This window comes from Protopterus annectens, chromosome 2.part1, assembly GCF_019279795.1.
Source record: "Protopterus annectens isolate FY-2018-M chromosome 2.part1, PAN1.0, whole genome shotgun sequence".
NCBI classification, from domain to species: domain Eukaryota; kingdom Metazoa; phylum Chordata; order Ceratodontiformes; family Protopteridae; genus Protopterus; species Protopterus annectens.
Genome location: NC_056729.1, coordinates 1,214,613,339 through 1,214,625,273, shown reverse-complemented (window position 1 = coordinate 1,214,625,273; position 11,935 = coordinate 1,214,613,339). Strand labels below are relative to the sequence as shown.

Here is an 11,935-nt window from a genome sequence, read left to right as displayed (position 1 = left end):
AGATCTATGCCTGACGTACAAGGCCATGTCCAATCCGGAATTAATGGACATGCTCCACCTAAAAAAATCCAAATCCACCAGAGCCACGAGAGCGAGAGACTTGAACCTCAACACAGAAATAAAAAGGACATGCTGGAGGGACAGATTCATAACCCAGAGGCTCCCTACACTCTGGAACAGAATCCCAGTCCATGTTAGGCAGAGCCCCTCACTGACTCTCTTCAAGAGAAATCTTGACGAGTGGATGGGAGATCGTAGGTTTACCCCGGGGGTCATCTCGGTGTCACTTCTAGACAGAGGCACAGTAAACTAAACCCTAAATGGGCACAGTATTATCATTCCAGGGGGTGGCGGAAGCCACACACACTCTGGCTAGGCTTATAAATGCCCTAGGGCAGACAGCTTTGTATGAACCTATGAACATATCCTTGATAAAGCTACCCCCAAAAGCAGATCTGAATCTAGGGAAACGCTCCAGTTTATAATGCCGTACAAAAATATTTTGTGAAGACTATGAAGTGTTTGCATATATGTCATCAAGGTCTACAATGCAGAACAAGGCAACAGAAGTAGCTTCAGTTCTAACGAGGTGACGTTTAGTAAGTAAACATAATGGCTTGTTATATCAGACATAGGAATCAAACACTCATCTGGCAGGGATTAACTTGGAGACCTTGTGTCCCCAATGACATGGGAGAAAATGAAATAAAACTTTACAGACTTGGCTTTATCTGTGCAGTAAGTTAGCTGGTGATACACATCCATATAGTGCAACAAGTTCTCCCCAAGATTAGAGCACATCATAAAGAAAACATGCCAATGATTGAACTGGATTAAAATTGATTCAGTTATAACTTTAGGTATAAAAGAAGAAATAGTTCCAAGATCAACTCTGTTACTGTGAAAAATCTAGTAAGTACATTTAGCTAAAAGAACACCAGGTTCTGAAATCCTTCTGAGTGAAAAATTTTCCCCCTATGATATTTTAAATCTGCAGTAGCAACTGGTTCAAAAGGAGCCTCTGTCACTTTCTCAGAAAAAAAGTACAGGTCAGGAGGAGGAACTAGATATCGTAGCATTAGTCTCAAAAAGAAAGACCCCTGTAGAAAAGCATTAGAAAGTTTTCAAGGAGGATAGGAAAACACCATTATGTTTGTGATGAAACTTGAGGATGGCAGCCAAATGATCTCTAGTCAAATAACACACATACCTATATCAAAAATACCTGCTACATAATCTAGTACTATTGGAACAATGGCACAACAGGTATCTACACCCACTGAGGCAGCCCACATTAGAAACATGTCCATTTGTCTCAAGTCTTCTTTGTGCCAGGCTTATAGGAAGAGGAGAGTATAGTAGTCACTCTCCCTGAAAAGTCAGTGCTACAGTCAACTACTGGAAGTAGAGGACCCAAGTGATAATCCGAAGGGAGTAAATATGACAGCTGCTCAACTGATGGAAAGCACAATTGTCTAATAATTTACAACAGTAGCAGAGGTGGCAGTAGATCAACTGTTGTCTAACTATTGGGGTTCCAGCTGCAGAAGACTGTTCATATGGCCCATCTCCCAGAATTCAGCTCATTTCCCCACTCTCTTATAGGTTCATAGGTTCACAGGTTCATACTAGGCTATCTGCCCTAGGGCATTTAAAACCTAGCCAGAATGTGTTTGGCTTTTGCCACCCATTTTAAATTTATTTTGCTATGCCCTTTTTCGAGGTTAGTATACTGTGCCTCTGTCTAACAGTGACACAGAAGTGATACCAGGGGCAAACCTACGATCTCCCATCCACTCAAGATTCCTCTTGAAGAGAGTCAATGAGGGACTCTGCCTAACCTGGACTGGGATTTTATTCCAGAGTGAAGGGAGCCTCTGGGTTATGAATCTGTCCCTCCAGCATGTCCTATTTATTTCAGTGCTGAGGTTCAAGTCTCGAGCGCGTAGCTCGATGGGATTTGGATTTTCTGAGGTGCAGCATGTCCATTAATTCCGGGTTGGACATGGCTTTATACGTCAGGCACAGATCGCCTCTGAACAGGCGGTATGCCACTGAGTAGAGCTGGAGTTTCTTTAACCGGGCAGCATATGGCATCTGTTTGAGCCCTTTGATCCTCTTGGTGAGGTACTTTTGGGGTCTTTCCAGTTGCTGCAGGTGTCTGGTAAGGTACATTCCAAAAGGGGCATTGTACTCAATTATGGGTCTGATGAGGGATGAGTAAAGAGGCACGATGACCTCCCCTGATCTAGATGTGAATCCCTTCATGATTAGGTAGGCTATATAAAATGTTTTTCTAACAACTTTGGCCACGTGGTTGTCAAATGAGAGACTGCTATCAACTTGGGTCCCCAGGTCCCTAATTACTTCTTCTGTACTTAATGGATTACCACCTATGTGGTAATTTGTGGGCACTTTGTTTTTGCCAAAGGGGATGACTATACACTTTTTGGCATTTAGCTTGAGGCCATGGCTCTGGCACCAGTTGTCTGTTTCTATGAGGCCCTTTTGGAGGATGCTTGTGTCGGCTGGAGAGTCGATTATGGCCCAGTTTGCAGTCATCTGCGAACTTGGTCAGCCACAGTCCTTCCATGTTGGCCTGTACCTCCGAGAAATATATACCGAACAAGAGAGGTCCCAGGACTGAGCCTTGTGGGACACCACTTGTAACTGGTTTGGAGTCTGACATGGCTCCATCAATTCTAACCATGTGGGTTCTGTCCTTGAGCAAGTTTGCAATCCATCTAGTGACATAGGGGTTTATATTTAAGCTGGTGAGCTTATCTATAATGCACGAGTGGGGTATTGTATCGAAGGCTTTTGCGAGGTCCAGGTAGGCTGTGTGGACCACCTTCCCCTCGTCAATGGCCTTGGTGACTGTTTCAAAGAAATCAACCAGGTTTAAGAGGCAGGATCTGCCCTTAAACAAAGCCAAACTGGGTAGGATCCAGTGTTTGTAGGTCCCCAATATCTTTATTTATGAGGTCCATGATGATCCTTTCCATAGCTTTGCAGACCAAGCTAGTCAGGCTTATGGGGCCTTAGTTTCCAGGATCCGTTGAGGCACCACCTTTATGGAGAGGGACCACTGTTGCTGTACGCCACTCTTTGGGCACATATCCTGTAGTAAGGCTGAGATTGAACAGTAGTTTTATGTTTGGGTTTAGCTCTTCTTGGAGTTCATGTAGGACGCATCCCGGGACACCATCTGGTCCCATTGATGCTGTGTTTTTTGCTTTGGAGAGGGCGGCTCTTACCTGAGCATCTGAGATGTCAGGGGGGCAGCACTCTGCTGGGATAGATATTTGCCCTTTTGGTGGGGAGGGGAGAAGTTTGCGCTGAACCTGTCAGCTAGGATGTTGGCAATGTCTGTGGGTTTGGTGTATTTTTTGTCATTTTGGACTAATTCTGCGCATATCTGGGAATTCCCACCCAGGTTCCTAATATAACTAAAGAAAGCCTTGTGATTATCCTTAGTGTCCTGTGCAATTTTTCTCTCGAAGCTGGCCTTAGACAATTTTATGTGTGCCCGTAGTTTTTTGCTAATACTGATCAGTGATGCCTTCCCTTTTTGAGATTTTGCTCTATCATTTAGTAGCTTCCTCCTTCTATTGTATAGTTTGTTTATGGCTGGGATCCACCAGACAGGACGTCTGCCTTTGGAGGATTGGGTCTTGGCTTTATTTGGGATCGCATGATCCATGCATTCCTGAAGGTGTTCATAGAATGCGTTTATAAAGGATTCTGCGGTCTCGGCCAGATTTTCCACAGGCCGGGGCTTTGAAGGATTCCACCTCAGTTTTGAGGAGTGTGAAATTTGCTTTAGAGAAGTTTTTCACTGTGGTTTTCTGGGCAGGGGGTGGGTCAGGATGTGAATATCCAGTGAGATTAGTTTATGGTCTGATCTTACCAGTGAGGGATACACTTCTGGTCTGGAGCATAGAGTCCCCATGTTGGTGATGATCAGGTCCAGTATGTTTTCCACTCTTGTGGGAGTGGTAACAAGTTGTTCCATAGCATTTGAGTTTATAAATTCTAGGAACCTTTGGGCTAGGGTGTTGGAGCTAGAGTAATGCTCCCAGTCTATGTTTGGGTAGTTGAAGTCGCCCAATATAATTGTGTTTGGAGAGACCTACATATTTTCCAGTGTTCTCAGGAAGGCCGAGTGGGGTTCCTGGGTTTGGGAGGGTGGTCTCTAGCAGGCTATAAACTGGAAAGCAGTTTTACCCACTGTTAGTTGCACATGGATAGTCTCTGATGCTTCGTGCTTTGCCACCAACCTGGAGGTGTGGGTATCTTTGATGAATATCGATACTCTCCCTCCTTTTGTGGTTCGGTCCAAGTTTTGGGGCCGAAAAGCATGGTATGAGGTATAACCTGATAGTGCTGGGGTGCTCTCGGGAGCCCTGAATCAGGTTTCTGTTACTGCACAGATATCGATGTTCTCCATGCTAAGGAGAGTTTCGAGTGCGTGCATCTTGAGGTTTAGACTTCTGGCGTTAAGTAGCATTACTCTTAGTTTCTTATCCCTTGAGATACCTATGGAGGTGGGTTTGTCTTTTGAGCCTTGCCTAAAAAAGGCACTATGGGGGTAGCAAGAGCCTTTGCCAATATCCGAAAGCCCAGGGGTGACAGGTGCAAGCCGTCCCTAGCGAAGCATCGTGGCTTGTCGAGCATATCATCCCAAGCTGACAGGCATTGGATCCCCTTTGAATGACACCAGTACTTAAACCAATTGTTGAAATTGATCATCTTGTCTTCATATTGTGGCATCATTCTTGGTGAGGGTAAGATGCTACTCAAGGTCAGGGTCATACAGGCCTGGGCTACATGCTCAGAGAGCTCCTTTATGTCTCTTTTCATGTAGTCCAGTGAGGTACGTCTCAGGTCATTCACACCAGCATGGACAATGACTGAGTCATATTTGTACTTGCCTTGGAGTGACCTGAGTGCTTGTGTTATGTGGCGGATCCTAGCGCCCGACAGGCTGCTCACCGTGACCCTCTCCTTGTTCAGCCTGGTGAGCGGGACGTCAGTGTGCCTGAAGATAGAGTCACCTATTACAAGTGTATCAGGTGTGTTGTTTAGTCTTAAGGGCTGTGACTGTTTGGCACACTGGCTTTGTGAGATATGTGTTGCACGTGTTTTGTTTTGGGGTAGCGGCTGCTTGGGTGTCTGCTTTGGAGGTCTCTGCTGCTTGGCAGATCTTTATTTAGAGCCTCCGAGTATGTTTTTGTGTGATTATGTGTTTGGTTTGCTGTCGTGGTAGGTCTATGTGAGACTGGAATTGTAGTGAGTGTGGTTTCCTTCTCCTCCTGACTGGTTAAGCCAGTACTGAGTTGAGAGAGCTTAGCCTCCAGTTTGGCTATATGGTTGCATCTCTCACATGTGTTGGAATTTGTTGGGAGGAGGAGAGGGTTGTCTGTGTACATGAGGCAGTTGCAACATTGCCTCAAGATTCCCAGATTCACCAGCTGGACCGGAGAGGAGATTGACAACTGACCTTTGGACATGCTAGAATAATATTGGGAATATTGGGAAAATAGCAAGTTCTTAGCCGGCCAAAGCTGAGGTTTTTAAGCAAAAAATATTTCACACTGTACCACTTAAATAGGCAAGGACAGGAAATCAAAGAATGTGACTACCCCCACACCTGTAATTACTAGCAAATAACAAAATTCAGCAAACACTGACTAACTTCCAGTTCAGCTAATATTCCTTCCACACAGTTAAAATCAATTTAAATACTGTATTTTTTTGAAAACAAAAAGAGCAGATAAAGGTACTTAAATTCTCTTATACGTCCAGTTGAATATAGCAAGTTCTTAGCTGGCCAAAGATGAGGTTTTTAAGCAGAAAATATTTCACACTGTACCACTTAAATAGGCAAGGACAGGAAATCAAAGAATGTGACTACCCCCACACCTGTAATTACTAGCAAATAACAAATTTCAGCAAACACAGACTAACTTCCAGTTCAGCTAATATTCCTTCCACACAGTTAAAATCAATTTAAATACTGTATTTTTTTGAAAAAAAAGAGCAGATAAAGGTACTTAAATTCTCTTATACGTCCAGTTGAATACAGCTAGTTCTTAGCCGGACAAAGCTGAGGTTTTTAAGCAGAAAATATTTCACACTGTACCAATTAAATAGGCAAGGACAGGAAATCAAAGAATGCGACTACACCCACACCTGTAATTACTAGCAAATAACAAAATTCAGCCAACACTGACTAACTTCCAGTTCAGCTAATATTCCTGCCACACAGTTAAAATCAATTTAAATACTGTATTTTTTTGAAAAAAAAAAGAGCAGATAATGGTACTTAAATTCTCTTATACGTCCAGTTGAATATAGCAAGTTCTTAGCTGGCCAAAGCTGAGGTTTTTAAGCAAGCAGAAAATATTTCACACTGTACCACTTAAATAGGCAAGGACAGGAAATCAAAAATGTGACTACCCCCACACCTGTAATTACTAGCAAATAACAAAATTCAGCAAACACTGACTAACTTCCAGTTCAGCTAATATTTCTTCCACACAGTTAAACTCAATTTAAATACTGTATTTTTTTGAAAAAAAAGAGCAGATAAAGGTACTTAAATTCTTTTATATCTCCAGTTGAATATAGCAAGTTCTTAGCCGGCCAAAGCTGAGGTTTTTAAGCAGAAAATATTTCACACTGTACCACGTAAATAGGCAAGGACAGGAAATCAAAGAATGTGACTACCCCCACACCTGTAATTACTAGCAAATAACAAAATTCAGCAAACACTGACTAACTTCCAGTTCAGCTAATATTCCTTCCACACAGTTAAAATCAATTTAAATACTGTATTTTTTTTAAAAAAAGAGCAGATAAAGGTACTTAAATTCTCTTATACATCCAGTTGAATATAGTGAGTTCTTAGCCGGCCAAAGCTTAGGTTTTTAAGCAGAAAATATTTCACACTGTACCACTTAAATAGGCAAGGACAGGAAATCAAAGAATGTGACTACCCCCACACCTGTAATTACTAGCAAATAACAAAATTCAGCAAACACTGATTAACTTCCAGTTCAGCTAATATTCCTTCCACACAGTTAAAATCAATTTAAATACTGTATTTTTTGAAATAAAAAGAGCAGATAAAGGTACTTAAATTCTTATACGTCCAGTTGAATATAGCAAGTTCTTAGCCGGCCAAAGCTGAGGTTTTAAGCAGAAAATATTTCACACTGTACCACTTAAATAGGCAAGGACAGGAAATCAAAGAATGTGACTACCCCCACACCTGTAATTACTAGCAAATAACAAAATTCAGCAAACACTGACTAACTTCCAGTTCAGCTAATATTCCTTCCACACAGTTAAAATCAATTTAAATACTGTACTTCTTTGCTAAAAAAAGAGCAGATAAAGGTACTTAAATTCTCTTATACATCCAGTTGAATATAGCAAGTTCTTAGCCGGCAAAAGCTGAGGTTTTTAAGCAGAAAATATTTCACACTCTACCACTTAAATAGACAAGGACAGGAAATCAAAGAATGTGACTTCCCCCCCACACCTGTAATTACTAGCAATTAACAAAATTCAGCAAACACTGACTAACTTCCAGTTCAGCTAATATTCCTTCCACACAGTTAAAATCAATTTAAATACTGTATTTTTTTGAAAAAAAAGAGCAGATAAAGGTACTTAAATTCTCTTATACATCCAGTTGAATACAGCAAGTTCTTAGCCGGCCAAAGCTGAGGTTTTTAAGCAGAAAATATTTCACACTGTACCACTTAAATAGGCAAGGACAGGAAATCAAAGAATGTGACTACCCCCACACCTGTAATTACTAGCAAATAACAAAATTCAGCAAACACTGACCAACTTCCAGCTCAGCTAATATTCCTTCCACACAGTTAAAATCAATTTAAATACTGTATTTTTTTGAAAAAAAAGAGCAGATAAAGGTACTTAAATTCTCTTATACGTCCAGTTGAATATAGCAAGTTCTTAGCCGGCCAAAGCTGAGGTTTTTAAGCAGAAACTACCATTCTGGGGCATCAACACACAGCATGTCATTATCATCAACCTCTTTTTCTTCATTTTTTTCTATGTGGTGTTGGGGGTATCATGTCAACTGCCACCATCTCTCTCTGTATTCAGTGCCACTCTGCTGCTTTCAACACTCATGCCTGACTGCTGCCGATCTTCTCTCTCACAATCCATCTATTTGTTGAATGCCTTCATTTACAGCTGCCTTCTTTCCAGTTTGTCTCTCATCATTTTCACCAGATTGTCTTCTGTTTTCCTGCATGACCCCAAACCACTGTAATGTGTTTTCTTTGACCTTCTCGTAGTTGGGAGCTACTCTTTCTGCTCTGATGTCCTAATTTATTTTGTCCCACAGTGTATATCCTACCACCAATTTCAAGCATGTATCTCCATCACCATCACCTCTAGCTTCCTCAACTGCTCTGCCTTTACTGCCTATGTTTCTGCGCCATCAGTAGTATGTCAGTATTAGAAAGGGAAAATATTTTTAAAAGGGGTGTTGCATACCAAGCCCCCTAGGAAACAGATGACTCCTCCTTGCAGCCACCATCACTGTGAGGGCCACTATGCCTCTCCCAAGTCACTGCATGCTTCAATGCACCCCATCAATGAAATCTATTCATCAGCTACATCTGAATCTGCTACCTCTCCCATAACAGGCTGTAGAAATCCATTATCTGTCTCGCCCTCCATCTCCTCCCCCCAGGATGGGCACATGTATCCCCTGAAGCCAGCTCCAACAGATTTCCAAGCCACTACTTGAACTATGGTTGCCTAGGCCACAGGTATGGCTTTATAGCCATCTGTGCCTCCACAGGAGCTCTGGTTTCCTCCCATACCCCAAAGATACAATGTAGATAAACTGGTGATCCTTTGAACTACCTAGAGGTGTATATCCCATATGCAAGTGTGCACACGCATGTACAGCATAAGGTTGGTATCCCAGTAAAGTTTAGTTCACAGCTTTGTTCATTTGATTGCTGAAATAGGATCAGGCTTCACTTCAAACTTGGGGTGTATATTACGTGATCGAACATTTAAAAGTTTGAACATCATAAGGTCGAAACCATATGATTGAACTTTTAAAAGTTCGAAAAGCAAAAAAAATAAATAAATAAACAAAAACAAAACCTACCCTGACCATTTCAAACAGGGCGGCAAGCCCCCTGCATCCCCATGTGGGGGGCTGCATCCCACATACTGGCCGCTCTTTAAATATACCAACTCCGAGATCACACTACAGTGCAGGAAAGGGAAATCTTCCCATTCCGCACTGTATGGAGATCTCCATCGAAAGGTAAGCACTTTTAAAAGTTCGATAATATGGTGTCGACCATATGACGTTTGAACCCTTAAAAGTTTGATAACATAATATGTACCCCAAACTTGTACTGGATTAAGTGGTTATTTGGAGAATGAGTGAATAGTGTAAAGGTAATAAAGTTGGTAAAACAAAGCTATGCTCACTGTATTTATTACAGTTGAAGTTTAGGAAATTAGCAAACAATTCAAAGATGCAAGAAAGCATTATATGACTAATAAATGTTGTGAAGCATAAGCTGTATTTCTGCCATTAATAGCAGCCTTCAAATACTATTTAAAAAAAATGACAATAAATGTCTAAACGGGGAAACACTTTTTCTTTTATGATGCACACAACAGTCAGTATGAAATGCTAAGTAAATCCCTCCAGACCTCTACAAGTGTTTTACAAAGCATTCAAAAAGCAAATCAAGTACAAAAATAAAGGTTGCATACCTCCATCATATATTAAAGTTGTGTTTCATTCAAAAAATGCATATGTATTTTCTCTGAAAACAAATAACTTGCATACCTTTTCTTGTTTTTCAGACTCGGAGCTTGGTAGTCTTGGTTTTAGCTTTACTGAGCCTTCTTTAAAAATATCACCAAACCCTACTCCTCGCACCTTCTTTGCCTGTGCAACTGATCCTGTTGCCAATCCATTCTCATTTGTAGGAGGTACAACTGGTGAAAATGGAGACATAGGGCCTTGGAAAGGAGATTCTTTACTGCTAGTATCTGTGACATCAAACACAGTAAAAATCAATCACATCAGTGTGTCATGAGCAATGGAATCTAATGACCACAGGTAGTCTCAACACAGAATGCAGTCTGATATTTCTGGCTTGCAAATTTTACAGTTCCCTAAAAGAAGTCAAATTAACTATGCATACATCAAACATTTACAACAACGAAACATTACAAAAAATGTTCATATTAGCTGGTAGAGCAAGTACTTGAAGGAATGAAAATCTGATTTCAACAAAGTGACGAAGATGACAGAAATAATGCTGCAAGAAATGTGTGGTCCAAGTATTGTATTTATTTACTTTGAGTGGATTACTCCCACTAGGTGCAGCACATTGTAAAGTCGTTGTGTCTTTCGGCTTTTCCCGGTTAGGGGTCGCCATAGCGGAGGGTCGCCATAGCGGAACTCCGGTCAGCTAATGATTGGCAGTAGATTTTTATGTGCCGAGTTGCCAGCTCTGACGCACAACCTTCAACGAAGGTACGCCCATTCACGCATGACTCCATACAGAAGACGCTTTCGCTGAGAATCTTACAGGACAACGTCTTACTGTGAGGCGACAATGCTACCGCAGCACCACCACCGCAGTCATGTGCAGCACAAAGAAGTTTCAAAATAGTCTTTGCACTGACTAAAGGTAACTGTGCTAGGGCAACACACAGGAAACTCCCCTTCTCATTTGTTTCTACTGAAGAAGCATTTACTCATATGAGGGCTTCTCAGAAAGTGATCTGTAACAATAACTACACTGTTAATTCATGGCTCATAGATAAAGGCATTTCACAAACATTTTCTGAAAGATGGTCCAATGTAGCAGACTAAGTTGATCCCTGAATCCAAGCATGCTTTTGTCAAAACTATTTGTCTGAATAACTTACAAAATATTTGCTTTCCTGCTGCAAAACTATGGAATGCCAGATGCCATAGTAATCTTGAGGAAACTGGTATCTGAATCCTAATGCACACACAAGTGCACAGCAGCACAATAAAGGCTGCGAGCGTCACACTTGTGCAGGAGCAATATTTATTAACTGATGAACAGGGAGGTACTTTGTATATAAAAAAAAAATCTGCTTGATTCAGTGAATTTCACACCACCAACATAAGGGCACTTATTCACATTTTAGGTTAACTGGCTTTTGATGTCATTTCTGATACATTAACCAAAAAAAGATGTATTTTTATGGAAAGACTTAATGGTTAGTCCTACTACCACAAGCCACATGTGTCCAATGACACCTTATCTCTATACATAAAGTGTTGTGCATCCTCCATAGAAAGTGTTGGACAAACTGGAGATGTGGACTGCAGTCAGAAATAGACAAGTCTGGTTGAATTCTGTGAACGTTTGTGTGCATCACCTGCTTAATGTGCTATACAGAGGAAGCAATAAAAGGGTGCGTCTTTATGTTAGACAGCTTCATTACTCCAACTGTTAGGGGATGCCAGATCATGACAGTGGTCCCTGTTCCATTTCCCACCGCATGTCTACTGGTGGAATGATCGTGGGGAACACTACTGTCCAAGAGAATGAAGTAGGCTCATTCAAATTAAGGTGTATGCAAGTCTATTTAACCACTGTGTAGCTTTCTTAATTTAACAAAGCTAGCACCCCACACACACTTCATTAGCATTGCCAAACCATTGTGAAAAATCTCAGGAGTATTTCAAACCAGTTAGATGATAGTGAAACAAAGGAGAGGTAAAAAATCAATATATTTTCACTGTCTCAGCTTATGTCCTAAGAACAGGTTAACTATAATTACAAATATCTCTATGAATCCTATGGGTTGGACTGTGAAGAAGTATGACACTGTGAAAATAATTTTGTCAAAGCTATCTGTGGCCCACACC

At 41.3% G+C, this 11,935-nt stretch overlaps 1 protein-coding gene across 6 annotated transcripts in view; it reads right to left on the bottom strand.

The window, feature by feature from the left end:
* The window catches only part of LOC122794391 (CD2 associated protein), a 3,269,826-nt gene that overhangs the window by 1,463,329 nt on the left and 1,794,562 nt on the right, over positions 1 to 11,935 (bottom strand). For all 6 annotated transcript variants that reach the window (XM_044062740.1, XM_044062738.1, XM_044062742.1 and 3 more), the window contains one exon: positions 9,866 to 10,071. In XM_044062740.1, coding sequence (XP_043918675.1) covers positions 9,866 to 10,071 — 206 coding nt within the window. The remainder of the gene's footprint in view (positions 1 to 9,865; positions 10,072 to 11,935) is intronic.